Source organism: Xiphophorus couchianus, chromosome 18, assembly GCF_001444195.1.
Source record: "Xiphophorus couchianus chromosome 18, X_couchianus-1.0, whole genome shotgun sequence".
Classification (NCBI taxonomy): domain Eukaryota; kingdom Metazoa; phylum Chordata; class Actinopteri; order Cyprinodontiformes; family Poeciliidae; genus Xiphophorus; species Xiphophorus couchianus.
This window is the reverse complement of record NC_040245.1, coordinates 19,839,165-19,857,077: the sequence shown is the minus strand read 5'-3', so window position 1 is coordinate 19,857,077 and position 17,913 is coordinate 19,839,165. Positions and strand designations below refer to the sequence as shown.

At 38.9% G+C, this 17,913-nt stretch overlaps 1 protein-coding gene across 2 annotated transcripts in view; it reads left to right on the top strand.

Moving 5' to 3' along the window:
* Positions 1 to 17,913, top strand: part of limk1a (LIM domain kinase 1a) — a 50,694-nt gene that overhangs the window by 1,290 nt on the left and 31,491 nt on the right. Inside the window, exon 2 of one of the 2 annotated variants that reach the window (XM_027999256.1) lies at positions 1,985 to 2,084. In XM_027999256.1, coding sequence (XP_027855057.1) covers positions 1,985 to 2,084 — 100 coding nt within the window. Of the gene's footprint in view, positions 1 to 1,984; positions 2,085 to 10,253; positions 10,706 to 17,913 lie in introns of those variants that run through there. The other variant, XM_027999257.1, reaches the window with a different exon arrangement.

Below are 17,913 nucleotides of genomic sequence, written 5' to 3'. Positions count from 1 at the left end.
TCTTAACACTGAGGTCAGGTTAATGTTTGCACACGTTGCTTTGTGTTGTGCGGATTGCCAACTTTGAGGAAAACTGTTGTGCAACCTTAAGATCTCGGGTGTTTAATAATACATGAGCGACCACATTAATGCTACTTAATCCCATTAGCTGTTGTGATCTGCCAAAAATAAAAGGAAGCAAAGTTCCTAAAACAAATGGAGAACTTGGATGCAAAATGGTTTGTTAGACGGGCGATGACTGATGAAGAAACTTTTGGTTGGAAACATTTTAGTACCTTGTCTGCTGTTGAGTAACTTGTTAAATCGTTCTGTGAAAATGCTTTTTTTTTACTGGAATCTTCAGGAAACTTTCACTAAAGGTGCTCTAAAAGTTTGCCTCAACGTTGAACATAAAACCTTATGAGAACCAGCAGAAATTTCTTTGTAGAGGTTTTCCAGAACTTTCTGATTGTAACATTCAAGAACCACTCCCTAAATCTTTCCTGAAAGTTGCTTCCCTGAGTTGTAACGGCAACTTTCACAATGTGAACTCAAGAAATCCTCACCTAAAACGCGCCTGATGGTTTCTACAGTCGCAGTGTAACCTTTAAGAAATCATCCAGAAATGTTCTGCATTAGTTTCCTGAAGTCTAACCAGAACGTTTATGACGTTCCATAAAGGTTCAATAAAGATTAACTTCCCTCTGACTTGCAGGACGTCATCTAAAGACTAATTAGTGGGAAAGTCACCGAAGGGAAAATAAATAAAAGCTTTCACAATGTAGCCAATGGCACATATTGAGGGACGTTCACCAAAAGATAGCTTGAAGATACCAACACCTTTCATTTTTTCAGAGAGGTTTATTGGATAATTTCAGAAATTTTCATTGGAGCATAGAAGCAACTTTTACAAAGACAACTAGCTTTATCAAACCTTATGAAATCTTCCCTACAGGTTCTCTTGAGGTTAGTTTCAAGAATGCAAAACAAATACTAACTAGTGGTTTCCTACAATTGTCAACATGCAACCTTATAGAAAGTTTCATGTTTAGTCAAGGTTTTCTACAAGTTTCAGAATGTAACCTTCAGAGGATCCTACAGGTTCACTGACGCATTATGCAACTGTGTGATCTTTGTGGAGCTGCCAGGGAATCTTCTCTAAATGTTCCCCAAATGTTAAACCATAACTTTCAAAATCAAATCTTTTAAAGAACCTTTTTGGGCCATTCCTAAAGGTTTCCCTGAAGGAGAAATGCAAAGCTGACAGTGCAGTCTTTTAGAAACCGTTAGAAATGTTTGCTATTATTTTCCAGATGTAATGTAAACAACACCTTTTAAAAAGTGTTGCATCAAGGTTAAGGGCAACTTTCCTGTAAGGAAACTTAAGAAAACTTTCAAGGTTCCCCTGAAAGTAAGTTTGTAGAATCACAAACTTACTTTAGAAATGTTTAGAGATTTATCTTCTCTAAAGGTCCAGATTTTAAACTCTAACCTTCTGAGAAGCTCTTGATTGGATTCTACAACGTTTCTGAAGTAACCTTTAGAAAGAAAGACTGAAGGGAATTTTTCCTAAAGCTTCGCTGAAGGTTCACAGCAACTTTAATTATTTATCTTATATATTTTTGTTGCAATCGAAAGCTTAAATATTAAAGAAACTGAAACATCAGCACATTATTTCAGGTTCTAACTCTTAAATATAAATACACTGTCACCAGCTTATCACCATCTTATTACCAGTTTACCCAGAAGTCAGACTGGCACCAGAAGCCTGGCTGCTGTGTTCGTACAGCTGAACCAGAAGTGATGTCAGAGCAGAGATGCTTGTTGTGTGTTCAGTTTCTTCCTCAGGTGAATCATAAACCAGCTGGGTAAGTTTGCATGGAAAGCCAGATAAAGAGTCTCGTGCAAACACGGACACAATCAGAACGTTGTTGGATCTGCTGAGGCCCAAATAAAGCCTCACATCCGTGTGGGTTTGATCCTGTTTTCCTACGTGTCTTTGCAGCTGGAGGACGTTTGCCGGAGTGTGCGGGATGCAAAGAGAGGATCTACGATGAGCAGTACCTCCAGGCCCTCAACGCCGACTGGCACACCATCTGTTTCAGGTAGAAAACTGACCCCACTTCGCTGCCGACACAGGAAGGTTGACCAGTGTTGTGGTCGCATGCAACCATTTGGGGAAAAAAACAACAACACATAAATCATGTTTTGGCTTAACAGATCAAATATCCTTGGGTATAAGTGTGTATTTATTTACACATCCAGCCAAATAATGACCTATTATTAACTCTGTTTACTATTTGGCCATAATAGAAAATCCTCTTTCACTATTTAGCACTAAAAGCTAAACAGTGACTGAACCACAGTTTTCACTTATTTCTATCCTGCACCAAAGGACAAAGTCTCCTTGCTGAATAAGCCTAAGAGACTGAAGCTACAACATATTTATCAGGTTATTATAAAAGTCTGACAGCTAATTAATCAGAGAGGCGTTGTGATTGTTTACTCCTCCTTCCCTTTGTTTGCTGCCCATGGATTTTATGTAATTCAATAGAAATACCAAATGTAGCAGCTCCTCAGAAGGAGAAGTGACATTAAAGAAACCTAGATGTTACATTTTTAACAGTTTGGGGTTTATTGTTTGGGTTTAACAAAATAAAAGGGTAAAAATCAACAATAATCAAAAGGTAGGGGCTTACAACCAAAAGTACTAAATAAAACAAAATCCACAAAACAATCAGAGGTGTAAACCAAAGATCTTAACAAAGCAAAGCTGCACCTTTTGTCCAGGTTAAACAAGGTTAAACAAACTACAAATCTCTAGTAGAGACACAAAACCCACACAGGGACAAAAGCTATCAAAGGTTACAAAAGCTCACAGAAAGACAAAGCTATTCAGAGCAGTCAAACACCCAACAAAGCAGTAAGCTATCTCAACAAAGAATCAGCTGTGCCTTCTCCCAGGAAGTCTTGGGTTTAAAAAGGGAGGCGTCATCACAGATTGGTGGAGCTGACAATTGGTGATCCAATGAGCTCTGCTGTAGGCCTCAGGGAGTGGCACAGGAGGATGAGGGCTGCATCCACTTCCCAGTGGAGTCAATTTGGTTGGAAAGCTGCAGATATACAGATACGGAAGAGAAAAAGAAAACGTACGAAGGCCACTGGCCGTAACATAAATACATTTTTAAAAAACTTGTAGAACTGGGAGATGGACTCCTTCCTTGGATCGGATGGGAAGCTTTCAGGGGCAGTGAGGTCTGGTCAAATGAAGATTAACCTTACATTTGTAATTTCCCCCCTTAAATCTCAAGCATTTAATGATGTTAGTGAGTAAAACTCTGGATTCACGTTCAAATTTTGAAATATTAATCAATATTTGCATTTAAATTTGTGAAACAAAATGCATTGATTATGACTTACACTGTCCTGCCTTTGAATAAACATTTGGTCAGAATAACTTAATGAGATTTGAACTTCTTCATTCTTGAATTTGCTTCGTCATCAGGCTGTCTATTGGTGAGCTGCAGCTACATAGGTGAAAGTTTACATCTGAGGTGTGTGTCTTGTTGTGCCATTTATTTGCACCCCCTCCAGAAGACTGTTAAATGAAGATCAAAAATAAAACGCACAGCTCAATTAATATCTCGTCATACCTCAAAGCTATAGATTACATTTTTTTTCCTGGACTGTAATCCCTTTGTGCCTTTAAGCCTTTCGTTCCAACTCGGCACCTTTTCTTCATAAACGATGAATATGCAAATGTGTCCAACCTGGTTATGGCTTTTCAGCTCACTCAGCCATGTCTCTTTAATTTCTCAGTGTTTAGGTAAACGCTGCCAGTTTACGGTCAACATAAAGTCTCAGGTGGTCTTACTGCAGCTGAAACCCTACAGAATGATCTTGACTGCTTGTTTTCTAGTTGGTCTGCAGAAATACCTGCAACTGTCTCGTTAACGGCGTAACGCTGTACCAGCCTTATCTTCCTGACGAATGTTGAACATGTTTTGACTTGCATGCTGCACTGAGAACAAGTCTAGCTTGGATGTCTGAGACGATATCAGCAGCTTCTGCCTGGTTTAAACTCAGGCGGCTCCTGTTGCCCTGGTGACATGCCAGCTACAACCTACTTAGTCCTGCAATGAGACTTTTTATTATTACATTCTGTTTCATTTGTATTCCTGTTCTTCTTTGCTTTAGGTAAATTTACTTAAAAGGTACTGATGGATGGCACGAGCGCTTCTTCAGAGACAGAACATCAGCTTTCCATGTTGAATTTCTGAAGTTTTAGTAACTTTATTTAATCATCTATTGCCCCTAATCTAAGATGGTATTAAAGTGTAAAGTCAAAAAACGTAATATATGTAATTAACAATGCTTTGCTATTCTAACCACGAGTGTCATACCAGATTAATATATTTTTGAATAAAACATAATACATTTTTAAAATATAATTGTCTAAAAAAAAGAAGAAAATAACAATTTACCTATAAGATCAGACTTGAGCTTGTTTGCCTCGGTGCAGCTTGTAGGAATGTTGCGTTGCGGCTCCCGTCAGTCACACTAACGATCCGTCGTCACATCAGCAGCAGCAGGCCTTCACGTTCACACAGGAAACTGACGCGATGTTTGAACAAGTCCTGACTATGTTAGAACTTGTTCAAACAAGTCGTTAACGCCGACTTGTTTGAGTTCCCTCCGTCTAAACCAGGGGTGTCAAACTCATTTCTGTTTTGGGCCAAATCAAGATCAGGAACGTATTATGTATTAATAAAACCTGTTAAACTGTTAAAATATCAACGAATTATTAAAATTAAATATTACTGAACGTCTCTTCAGTCCCTCCAGGATTTTGTGATACTTTTTGTGATTTTATTTTATTTTTTAAAAAATAAAATCAAAGTTTTCGTGGTACTAATTTGGAGATATTTGTGCTTATTTGCTACGGTGGATGCGACTTCTCATCACTAGCTGTATAGATCGTTATTATAGACATCTATTAAGGCTGAGGCAGCTGTTCAGTACAAGTAAGAAAGTTTTTGACAATTTTTGAGAAAAATCTGCAATAAACTCCCAGGGCAACAAAAGGTGCTAGGATTTGTTGATGTTGTGGGAATTTCCACAATAATTTTCAAAAAACTGGAGGGACTGATTTAAATAATTTGGCAGTAAACAGATAAAACCTGCATTGTTTTATTTGATCACATAATATTTAAGCTCACCAAGTGTTTAGTCTAGAATCTAGAGGGCCACATAAAAAGCTGTGATGGGCAGGATTTGGCCCGCGGGCCTCGAGTTTGACACATGTGATCTAAACTGTCTAGAAGCTCAGTTTTAATACAAATTCCCCCGAACGTCATAACGAGGATGGAAGTTGATTTTAGTCACAAACCAAAGAGTTGAAGCTCAAGTGCTGGAAGCCTCATTGAAACCCCGAGCTTAATATATTTGTGCATTTCTTTTATATACTTAATTTTACCATCAACGAGACGATGCAGAGGTGGAGTTTGTCTCTTGGTCATGTTGTCACTACAGGCCTGCAGAGAGTAAATCTAATACTTTATCCAACAGATTGTAGGTTTCACTTTCCACACAATCACCATGTTCCTTTTTATTCATATCCACGTGTTTGTGAAATCTGCACAACACCTTTTTGTTAATGTGTGCCATTTTTCACTTGCCTCAGAGCCTCAGTGCTTTCCGCCATGCAGCAAAACAAAATGAACGAAAACCTCTGGGATAAAATTAGTTTTCAGTGTTTATTTTGGGGCTAACAATTAATGGTTAATCAATAATCACATAAAAAATTGACCCATTCTGCAGATTTTTCATTTAACCACATAAGCCTTTTTTTATACAATATAAATACATTAAAAGATGAAAAAAAAAATTTAATTCCTTTTTTAAATAAGGAAATAAATACATATTTTATTGCGCAAAGTGCAATGACATAGCATTCTTGTTTGTAGCAAAGTACGCATCTGCAGCTTAAAAAATACTATAGCAGCTTCTTCTAGAAGCTGTTGGGACATTGTAGAAATTTGCATATCTTAGTAAAACTATTTTCAGAATTGATATAATGCACTGATTTATACGTCTGCACAGAAGAAGAAAAGAACCAATAAGAATGAGTGAAAGTTTCTGGCCAGAATATCAATGCAGCTTTTGTACGCTTGTTCTTCCTGAGAGATAAATTATTTTTGTTGCTGGGAAAACGGCTCATCTCTCCTCACTGTTCTTTTTTTTTTTTTTTCCATCTTTGTGTTTTGGCGCCACCATCTGTCTGGAAGTCCTACACTTGCATGATCTCATTAAAGTGGAAAATTTTGACGTTACTAAATGTTCAGACAATTTAAAAAGTTTTTGCACAGCAAAATGTGATCTTAACGTGCAAAGATTTGTTATTTACATTTAAGTTCTTTGGTAAGTTTTGAAAACAGTGATAGAGATCATGCATTTCTCAAATAAATCTAAGGTAAAATATCCTGTAACAAAACTGGTAATTTTCCTAAAATTTCTATTCAGTCTTTTTTTTTTTTTTAGCCACAGGAGTCTTTTGGTCATTGATCAACATGAAGGTTGGATCAGATTCAGAGATTATAATCTGCTGAATCTGAAATCTCTGTGGTAATTGGAAATAATGCAGCCTGCAGCTTCTAGATTAAATATCCAGTTTTTTATGATTGTGCATGTTTGACCCGGAAATGTTGTGTAAAACTTGTAGAAGTGTTTAAGCAGCAGAGAAACCTGAACAAGAGCAGCTGAAAACTCATGTTAGCACAGAAAACGTGTTCTCGGTGTTGTAATCGTAGGATCTGGGGCCCTGAGTTTAACTTGAACCTTTTCCTGTTTTCGATGTTATTGTCATCTACCACTAGATGTTCCAGTAGAGCTGCAGCAGCTTCCTGACCTCCTCGCCACGCTTCCTGTCTCCCATGCTGCTTTTCATTGATTCGCTTAATGCCTTGTGCATGTCTGTGCCGGTTTAACCGTGCTCATCTGAGCCGATTGATCATCGGCGTGGTGGCTGCTGCCGCCGGGTGGAAAACTGGCAGCTCGATGTGCCATTAATGATTTCCTCCCAGCGGAAGTCTGAATGGGAAACCTGAAACCTGAGGAGGGCATCCGTGCAGAGGTCAGAGTCTTTAAAGGCTTTGTCCTCCGTGTGTGTGTGGCACATCCAGACCCATGTGGATGATGGCTTGGTGCTCGTCTCTATGCATTCATGCAAAACATTCCCACAAGCTTTCATTTGAATATTTAAGTTGGAAAGTAAACACACTTCTTTGTAATCGTAGCATCGGTGAGAAGCTTTTTCCAGCTCCGTACAGCATCTCTCTTTTGAGGTGTCGGATATCAGACTGAAGCTTTGGCCTCTTTGTGTGGCATGCTGTGACAGAGCAGAGAGGAAAGTTCCCTTCTCTGGAAAAACTAAAGATATTTCTGTAAGCATCGCATGACTGGATGCTGGAAAGAGGGCAGGTTCAGGTAAATTTATTGGCAGTTATGCTTTTTAGATTCTAGAGTATTTGAGTTAAGAGAAAAAGAAAGCAAGATTAGAGATGGGGGTGGTTGTAAGCACCCGGAGGCTGTGCAGAGAACCGTCCCCCTGGGTGGAAAAATAGAAAACGTTCCTCTTAAAATAGCCTCAGTGTTGGTCAGGCTTCATGGGAAAATGGAGCCGAGCTCCCGCTGCTAAATATTTTCCTTTTTTTCTGCTTTCTGTTGCATATTTCAAAGGGTTTTTTTCCCAAGCCACCAAAACAAACTGTTATAGTTGAGATGCATCTCCTTGTGACCAGCCTGAAGAAAGTCTTCTTCCAGCAGTAAGTGAAAGCTATTGGTTGTAATGTATTTCTGCTTTGTTGTGGTTCCGTCTCAGACGCTTATTGACAGTGAAGCCGGCCGCTGGGACAGAAACTGTTTTAATGAAAGATGAGCACAAGTGGATCTGAGTGAGGAACGTGACCAGAAAAAAGATTCAGTCTGAATGCAAATGGACCCTGAATCCAAATTATGTCAAAGGTCACAAAAATAGTGGTTCAAGTTTTTGGATTTTTGAGTCGTTAGAAATCCTGACAATAAGTGAATCTCTAGATTAACCAAGATCTACTGTTTTACAACATAATGTCATTGTTTGAGGCATGGCAACCAGGGAAGTTGTGTTTCTTCCTATCGCACCTTTTCACTCGATTCCTTCATGATAACCATACAGTTCAGAACCGTCTCAGCTGCTGTGCCTCTGAAACCGAGAAAAACAATTTGGAGAATTAGAAGAAAATTTGCTGGCCTCCACTGTCGAGTCAGACGACGACAAACTAACCTGGTTTAGTCATAAAAATCTTTCTCCGTTGGGCTCTGCTTCCATCACAGCATCTCACAGTGTAATGTCATCTACTCGTGTTTTCTGGCAGCATTATTATGTATTGTTTGTGCTGCAGCTTAAAGAGCTTCTTCTAACATCAACAGAGCTAATTTACCTTCTTCGTCTTTGACAAACCCCATAAAAAACTATAATATTTGCAGTTTAGGGAATTTAGGTTGTGGCATCTTTTCTTCACCTTTAAGATGTTTTCCAGGAGATTAAGTTGAAGAAACACCTGACGAATATTTTATAAGACAGTTTGAAACATTACTGTAAAACATGTATGTATTTTACCCCACTGACTATTAGAGATGAAAAACCTCTAATGCAACTTATTCATTATGTTTTTTTAAAGTTATTCTCATGAATATTGCAACATAAATCATTAACTAGAAAAATATTAAAACCTATTCTGGTTTGCATCCTTCTTCTCGGAAAAAGCATCAGAAATGTGCATCAGGAAATGAGGCTTTTTTTGTAAATGCTGCAGTGTCGCTGCAGCACTCTCCAGCCCTCCATCTTCTCCAACTATAAAACTACACCTGCTGTAGTTGCTACCCTGTTCATCACCCCACAGTCTGCTGCTTACTTTGCACTTTAAATAACAGTCTTTTCCCCCCCACATTCATTGTAAGTACTCACTGTGAGCTCTTCTAGTAAATGTTTGGACAAGGCTGGTTTGTCCTCAAGGACAGACTGACACCAGATCTGCTGTCCTGTGCGGTTCAGCATGTTTGTTTTGCAGATGGAAAGCGTGCAGATGTGTTCGCTTCTTCGGGGGGGAAACGAGTCTTAGTGATGCTCTGAAGTTGGATTTTCTGACAGGCAACTTAAAGAGCTGCAGTGACTCAGCATCTGCAGGAAAACTCTGCCTGGCAACAGAGTCTGAAGGAGACGAATCACGTGATGAATGATGTGTTGAGTTAAAAGATTCATCTTGATGCTGCCTTTTGTAATATTTAACATATTACAAAACCTGTAATATGTTAAATAATGACAGCAGCAACAAAAACAAAGGCAAGTTTGTGTTCAGCAACTTGGTTTCTAAACAGAAAATTCAGAAACTTAAATATAAATAAATATGTACTGATACTGATATTTAATATCTTTGCTTCATATTTTAAAATCTCAAATCCTGTCTGTGATGCTGGGCAGGGAAACTGCTGTTCACATACCTTCCTTAAAAACCTCAAACGTCTTCAAGTAGAGATGCACCAATTAGGCCTTTACGGGCTGATAGCAATTTACTATTTTCTTAAAAAGACTATAATATATATGCCCTGGCTTGCATTGATATCCAAAAACATCAAAAAAAAAATTTTTGCAAGTTTTTAATGCACGTTTTAAGTTTTGAATCCAATAGAACACACAAAAAAGCATACGTCTCAAATCTTACATTTGATTTTTGAAGTCTTAAAAAATTGCTAATTGCATTCAGAATCACATATTTAGGAAACAAAGTTCAGCTGTGTGTAATTAACCAGCTGTTCTTTCAGAACTACAGAGGAATAGCTTCGATCAAAGCTTATTCTTCTCCTATATTGGACTAGTCAAAGTCTAGACCTGAAACCAATTTGGAATCTGTGGCTTGAAAACCGATGTTCACAGATTCCCTCCTTCCAGTCTGACTGAGCTTTAGCCATTGCACAAAGACAAATGGATCAGGCTCCTTCGATTGCTTACAATTATGCATGGTAAGACATTGAAACATTTGATTGGAAAGTGAAAAAACATAAAGAAATAAAAGCACCATCAACGCTTTTGCGTCTCAGCTCAACACCAGTTGAAGTCATATTTCCTATTTGTGGCTGCTGAGATTTCATTAAGGTGACACTTCACCATCTGCTGCCTCACTTCCCCTCATCTTTCAGAAAGCCTCGCTCCCCTGCAAGGAGGCTGCCATGTCTGATTATCCAGGGAGAGGTGTGAGGCTTTAACAGATGATGGAGAGCTGGCAAATTTGATTTGTGCTGCCAGAACAAATTGACACGTCCAGGAAATGGGCCGAGCCCTCAACGCGATTAGGAAGGAGACGAGGTGAACTTCAGCGGGTGAATCCTGAACCGTCACAGGGTCAGAGGATGGGAAACGGCAGATTTAAAAAAAAAACAAACAAAAAAAAACGTAACCTTCCCTCTCCCCCGTTCTCTTTCGATTTAACTGCACTGAGAGAGGAAGTAGAGGAAGGGAGGGACGGGGCGCAAGGAGAGAGACGGGGACACTGAGGCTTCTGACAGCCAGGCTGCCATAGCTGAACATCAGAGCCGCTGACATGAGTCTGTCTTCGAACTGTCAAAACAAGAGCTTCGCTCCCCGGAGCGGCGCGTCAGCAGAGAGCCGGCGCAGAGGGAGGCAGCCGATCCTGTAAGCACCAAGTCTCTGTGTGTTTGTTGACTTTTAACCCGAAGGTTGAACTTAAACTCAACTTGGGCTGATCTGGTTCACGTTTTCAGTCTCAAAGTTTCTACCAAACTTTGAGACTTTAACTTTAGCTGTTAAATAAACAAATCTGCCGTAAAATATCCTGTTTGTACACAGTTGGTTATTTTGATCCAGCAGAAGCTTGTAGATGCTGCAAAAGCTTCATAAATTTTAAGCTTTTGCTCTAAAATAAGAGAAATTTTGCTCTTATTTTAGCCTTAAAGGTGTCAAAATGCCAGATTGAGGTGTCAGCTTACAGACACAGGTAAGATGAGCGTTGACAAACATTAATTGGGTTAGTTTCTGGCTTTTCCTTAAATTTAACATATATTTCATATTAACCAAACTAAACATGGAAAAGTTCTCTATTTCTTTCTCTAACCAAGAGTTTGCACCTGAAGAAGTTTGATTAACTTTTATAGAAAAGCTGAAAATACGTGCTTTTCACTTTCTGTTATAATTTGAAACTGACAAAATTTAATTGAACGGAATCGTTTTGGGGTTTGTTTTTTTTCATCATTATTTTAGACTTTTCCAGAAGCGTGTAGTGGCTGAGATTTGCTCATTTCTCTCTGTGCTTCGTCTTACTTCCTCAAAACCCAGAACACACATCGATCCCCCGCCTCCGTCACACTTCTTTAACTCGGGATGCAAAAACCCCAAATTAGTTTTGGCTTCCCTATTTTATTTTATTTTTTTCAGTGCAACATTGAATAAAAGCCCGTTGCTAAAACATGTGACTCGCATCTCATGTGCGGTCTGGTCGTTTCATCTCTGTCATTGTGTGCGAGCCGATTCGCCTTTACCAGACAGTTTCGGATCATTTTGCGTCATCATGATAACTCAGATTGTCATGAAGGAAACTTGTTGTTTTTTTGTTTTTTTTATCCTGTCCAATTCATGAGATGTTTGCCAAAAAACAAGACAACAAAACTTTTGTGTGACATTTTATTTTCAGAAAGTTTTGGAGAACAGAACCTGGAAATGAGAATCAAAGCTAAAGCCACAACACAAAAATACAACCTCGGCTGCAGAACCGGCTGTGAAAGTTAAACATCGATGTTTGAAATGATCTTAGTAAAATAAGCTTAAATTTTAAAATAAGCTTCATTTTCATTTATTTCCTTTCACATTTTCTGCTCATTTTGCTCTAAGAACACAAATAAATATTTTTTAATAAATGCATTTTCTGCCTAAAGGGAACATTTTCACTGAAAAAGAGCAATCTGCTGAATATTTCCTGTTTTTTCTCACATTATCTCACTGTACATTATTTCCTTTAATTTTACTTTTCTGAATTGCAAAGTTTCCTCCACTTTTATTTAATCCCTGCTGTTGATGCATGAAACCTCCAGACATAAATCTTTTTTAATGCAGCTTAAAGTCACACATAAAAATAGAAAAATCCACCTTTTAGTTGGAGTAGATTTAATCGGTGGAAAAAAATGTTCAGAAATAATTGTTTTCAGAAAGTCACTTGTGGCAATCATTCTCCTAAAATCATCTGGAAGATTTATTTTACCCTCTAGGAACTATTCATTTGAAACTTAGGGTTTTCTTCTTTATGGGGAGTAAATAGGATGTGACACAGAGGCCTCTTTCTCATCGGCGCCGGAGGAGGAGCTGAGATTCCTCTGGACAGGACAGTCACCGTTAGAGAAATTCAGTAATAAGTCCAGAGTGAGATTACAATACTTCAGGACAAAACTAATTTAAATTTGGGATTTTCTAAAACAATTGAATGCCATATTTTGCTGAGGTTCCATTTAATTGTTTCTGTAAATTTTGTCACTTTTATTTCTCGATTTCAGACATTATGGATGGATTAAACTCTGATCCTCCTCCATCACCTTGAGTTCATTCAAGTCGATGCCGTTCTCTGAGAGGAGGAGACACCCTTCCTCTTTGGTGGAATATTTTGATTAATTGATTAACTCTAACCTTCGGCTCTCAGCTCTACACTTTAATCACACTATGAAAATTACATTTTTGTTGCACTGTGACCTGATAGAGTCTAGACTCCTAAATCCTCAATGTGACTTCAAAATAAAAGATTAAAGAGCTAATTTATTTATTTATTTTATTTTTTGTACCTTTGTCACTTTTGACCTTAATCATTCATGCTGAGTTTCACTTCATGAACGTTTTAAAAGCACGCGGTGTTATCCTAGTGTCTGATTGGTCGGCTAAGTTTGGCTCTACCACCAAGGTGTTACTGTCAGGTTAAATCCGGTTAAATCTATCTGAACGTCTTGCAATAACCAAGAGTTACATCTGAGACATGATTGTCTTAAAGTTTAGTTTTATGCAGCAACTAAAAATACAACATGTTGAGAGTCTCGCACCTGCTCAGTTGTGAAGTTAAACTTTAGTTGAAAACATTAAAGAGTGCATTAAAAACCAAAACAATGTAAGTCAGTAAACAGATTTGTTTTTGTCGTCTTTCTGCCTGAATCCCCGCCTGGAGCTGAAACAACACTCATTGTGGCTCCCAAAGACCTTTTATTATTCATCCGCTCTGGAAGGAGAGAGCGAGTCCCAGACTGACCGTGCTGGCGGTCGGGGAAGCTTAGCAGACACAAAGAAAAGTGCCGGCGTGCTCTTCTTTCACTGGCCGGCTGCTAGGACTCCTGTTTGCTGCTTGAATAAAGAACAGGCACTCGGATAAAGAGACGGCCTGTCGAATGAGGCGGGCCGTTTTTAAATGCACGGCCCGTCGCCGCTGCGTTCAAGACTGAAAGATGTTAGACAGACGTCAGAGTAAATGCTGCTGAGTTTAAGGTTAGGACATCAGAATGAAGTCTGATTGGCTGTGGTACTTCCTGAATGAGACTGAAGCCGCCCATTAGACAGAGAGTGAGGCTTATCAGAAGAAGATGAGGTAATGTCGAGTGTTTTTATGTGTTTGAGGCTGACATCATCACCGTGGCATCCAGGGTTACCATGGCGAAGGAGGCGGAGGGGAAGATGAGGGGTTGATGAAGTGGGGGGGGAGTGTGGGAATTGAATGTGTCTGCAGGGAACGGTAATTAGTGAAAGCTTACTAAATCAAACCCGTTTAACTCTGGTATAGCTGTCATCAGAGGCTAATTGGTTTGGCTGATGATGATGGTGATTAAGCACCTGGATCACAGGTGAAAAGGTTTACCTGAGACAGTTTGGAGGTTTTTCCTTCATTTCATCAGTGGACAGAGTTTGGCTCTAGACCAGAAATCCCCGTCTGTTCATGTCTCATCTGACTGGGATCAACCCCCCCGGCAGGCTGACATTTCCTGTGGTTGACTTTCACCCCTTGTGTGTGTGTGTGTGTGTGTGTGTCTGATCTTTCCTGTTTTTAATGGAGCAGATCGGAGTATCGGCTTATTGATCGTATCCACTCGGAGCATTTCTGCTGCCTTGGCAGAGATATGGAAGATGGACGTCCTGAACGCGAAGGAGACGAAGGCACATTTAATATTTCATGAAGAGCAGCGTGTGTGTACGTCTGTGGGTGTGTGTCTTAGGCGGACAGGTTTGGCTCCTCGTAAATCTTTCGGCTCTGCGCTTCGCACCGTTTCCTTTTGAGCCCTTCTGCTTCCTGTAGCCGCCTCACCTTCTGCGCCATTCAGTGGCCTGTGGCTTTAAATCTACACACAGTCACACATTATAAATGCTGACCAGAAGAGGATGATGGTCAGCGAGTGTGGTTGGTGTGTGTGGGAGTCGGACCAAACTGTTTTTCTTGTTGCGAGGCGTTTAGTTTCACAGTCACGGTTACGTCAGACACAGTTGGCTATCTTCATGCTTTGTGTTGCTTTAAGCTTTTGAATGAAATGTTCTGATCTCGGTTTTATAGCTACCAATCAGATCCAGACAAAATACCAAAACACCCATATCTCTGCCACTTTATGACGTACACTTCAGATTATATCAGGTTTTCCCTTCAAAGGTGCTGAAATAATTTTTCACTTGAATTCAACAAGAATTTTTTTTAAACTTTTGGTCCATCAAACCGTTTTAGGTGGAAGATTCACAATCCACACCTGTCATTCCACCACATGCCAAAGGTTCTCTGTTATATAGAGATCTGGTGACTGTGGAGATCAAACTGGTGACCAGTCTGGGATGATTTGAGCTCTGACTTGGTGTGTTTTTCTGCCGGATAAACCATCAGAGGACGGGTACGCTGTCAGCAACATGACAACTTTACAGCTTCAAGTATCGTCCATATGTTCAGGTGCATTTGTAGTTAACAGATTATAAAGGCACCTGAACAGTTTTATTCATACCTTATGTTTGAAATAATCACTTTATTTCACCAAAACGGTAATTTTGACTGAGTCCTGATTCAGAACACGTGGAGAGAGCTAAAGAATTGGGTGAAAACATGAAGGTCTTCTAAGTTTGAAGATGATTTGATTTTTATAAAATGTAAATAAAAGTGTTTGTTTTAAAAATGTTCTTAAATTATTTTATTTTTTGAGACATTCCTCTTATTTCCTATCCAATGAAAATGCCCTGGTTCAGTTAACACATTATCAATCTGAATCTGCCGACAATATGGATGGCTTTGGCGTCAGCTGTATTTACGTTTTATTACACCGTTTTATAAAATTTACATTTTATAAAATAACCGTATTCATATTTTGTTAGGGTTGAACTTTTAGCTCAAACATCCAGATTTAAATCAGTCAAAGTTTGAATCTTTGCATCGGGACTGAAAATGGACCTGATGACCCTCATGCTAAAAATACCAGCATTTCCTGGCATCCTCTGAACAGATACAATGTGCTATAAAAGAAAAGATAAGGGGAGTTTGATTGGATGCATCTTTATCTCAATGTTAAATGCTAGAACCATGGCTGACATTGAATTTTGTTGTTATTTTGTTGCAATAACCGTGGTGAATTTCTTTAACATTTGTTGTTAAAGAAAGAAATCAGGTAGAAATAGCTGTGAAAACAGAAACAGGGGCTCTAAGCAAACTAACTTTGCCAGTAGTGTGATTTGTTTTTCATAAGCCTCAAATATAAACCCTGAAATCATGGTTTATGAATTGCAGGCAGTAGTAGTCTTCTCAGAGGATCCTCAAATGCTTTTTTAATGTGAAGGAAAAAATTCACAAGTTTGCCTTTGGGATAAAAAAGGCAAACTGGGCCGGGTTGCTTTTATGTGGGACAGATGATTTACCTCCACTCAGTTGTTCACACAGTTTATTTATATCAGCTGGAACAGAGTAATCATGTCTGGTATTGACCCTTTCACAGGATAAATCGATAAAACGTCCTTGTTAAAAGAGACGCAAATGGAAACGCTCTCACTATTATATGCATTTTACTGTATGACTGTGTTTAATTAACACACTGAACATTTTATGTAATCGCATAAAGCAGTACATCAGGGAGAGCCATTACTTTTCATGCATCCAGATGATCATTTTAATTTTTTTCAATGAGTTTTTAACTCTGAAATAAAACTTTTCATGAGCTGAATATGAAAATTGATTTGCAAAACCTTGTTAAATATATATTTGAATATACAGATTTCAGTTTTTCCTATAGATATTTTTTTGATTGGAGTTAAAACGGGATTCATTTGATAGTGGAACCAGTATCTGCTCCAGTTATAACAGGGTGGTATTCATTTCTGATCCATAAAGGTTTTCACTTTGAAATACAGTCGTATTGTATTGTCAGCCTAGAAATGCTTGATATGTTTAGCCAAGATTGATTTCTCATTAAGAACTACAAAATAAATCAAAAAGAACATTAGAAATATTTTCTATCCTTCAGCAGTCATTAAAAATTATTAGAGTTGACATTTTGGGAGCTAGTTTGGTTAGCATTCAACTTCAGTCTCTGAGTTTCCTTGGAGAAGATAGTTTCTTACCTTAATGAGGAAAAAAAAATGTTTTTCAGCATTTCCAAATCCAGTGATTTCTATGAAGGAAAGGAAATAAAGCTTACAGGTATAAAATTGAGCTACTTTGCTGTATTCCCATGTGCCTTCCTGTTATCTGCTGAAAGCGCTCTCTCGTTGTCTCTCGCAGTTTAAACTAAACAAAAAATCAACAATGCTTTTTATGCCGTTTTCAAATATGGTAAAAACTGCAATACGGTCATTATTTTTAATATTTTAGTCCTTAGTATTAACATACGCCCCCTTTACTGTTTAACGACAAAAGAAAACTGTGGATATTGATGTGTAATTTCCAGGACAGATTAAATAGATGTGGTGAATTGTGGACAGCTTTTGGCTCACACACACCGCACTAAAACGCTCTGTTTCCCCCGTCTTTTCTTCCCCACCATGTTGCTCCTCTCATCACCCACTCAGAGTTATCTCAGGTCTGGAAACCAGACCTGACAGACTACAGTCAGAGTGTAAATAAACGTGACAGTGCCGAACATTAACCAGACTGTTGTGGGTCCAGTTGGAGGTCGGGGAGGGGGCTTCTGTCAACAAGGCCGCCTCCTCTCAGCCTGGAAGAGGAATTTATTACCATCTTCGACACGTTGAGCTGATTCCATCAGGGATTTTAACAGGAGGGGGACGGTTTCAGAGTTACTAACTCTCCTACCCTAATCTCAGCTCCTTCTGCTATTGGCTGCTTCGTCCCCTCTAGGATCCAGAAAAGCTTGTTGAGTTTGCTTTTGTGTCTGAGCAGTCTGTGTGTTTTATTTCTTTGTCTTTGAAGTTTTCATATCATTATCCATATATTTTTTTAAAACTTTTACTTGGACTCCATTTCACAAAATCTCTACTTTCTCTTCACAGAACTTTTGTTTTTGCTGCAGGAAGATGTTGCAGCTTGGCAAAATGTAAAAAAAACCCACCGAGCTGTCGCTGTTTAAATGTATTTCAGCATATCAGAGCATGAAGAAGCTTTTTCACTCTGCTAATCCTCTTATCATGTGTCAGTGCCAGCACACAGGCGACCGTATTCAACCAAAAATACACCGAGCGGCCAAAAACGCACGATTAACACTCCAACCACTATTTTTAAAAAGGCGTTAAAGCTTTAAGTTGTAACTCTGCTTTGCAGGTTTTCTGCTTCTCCTTTTAGAGAAGATTCTTATCCCGAAGGCAAGAATCCAGCCCCTCTGTATTCAGTCATGTCTTTGAAACTCTGCTGCTGGTTAGCTTTGATCTGAGAAAAATCTCCATGAGGC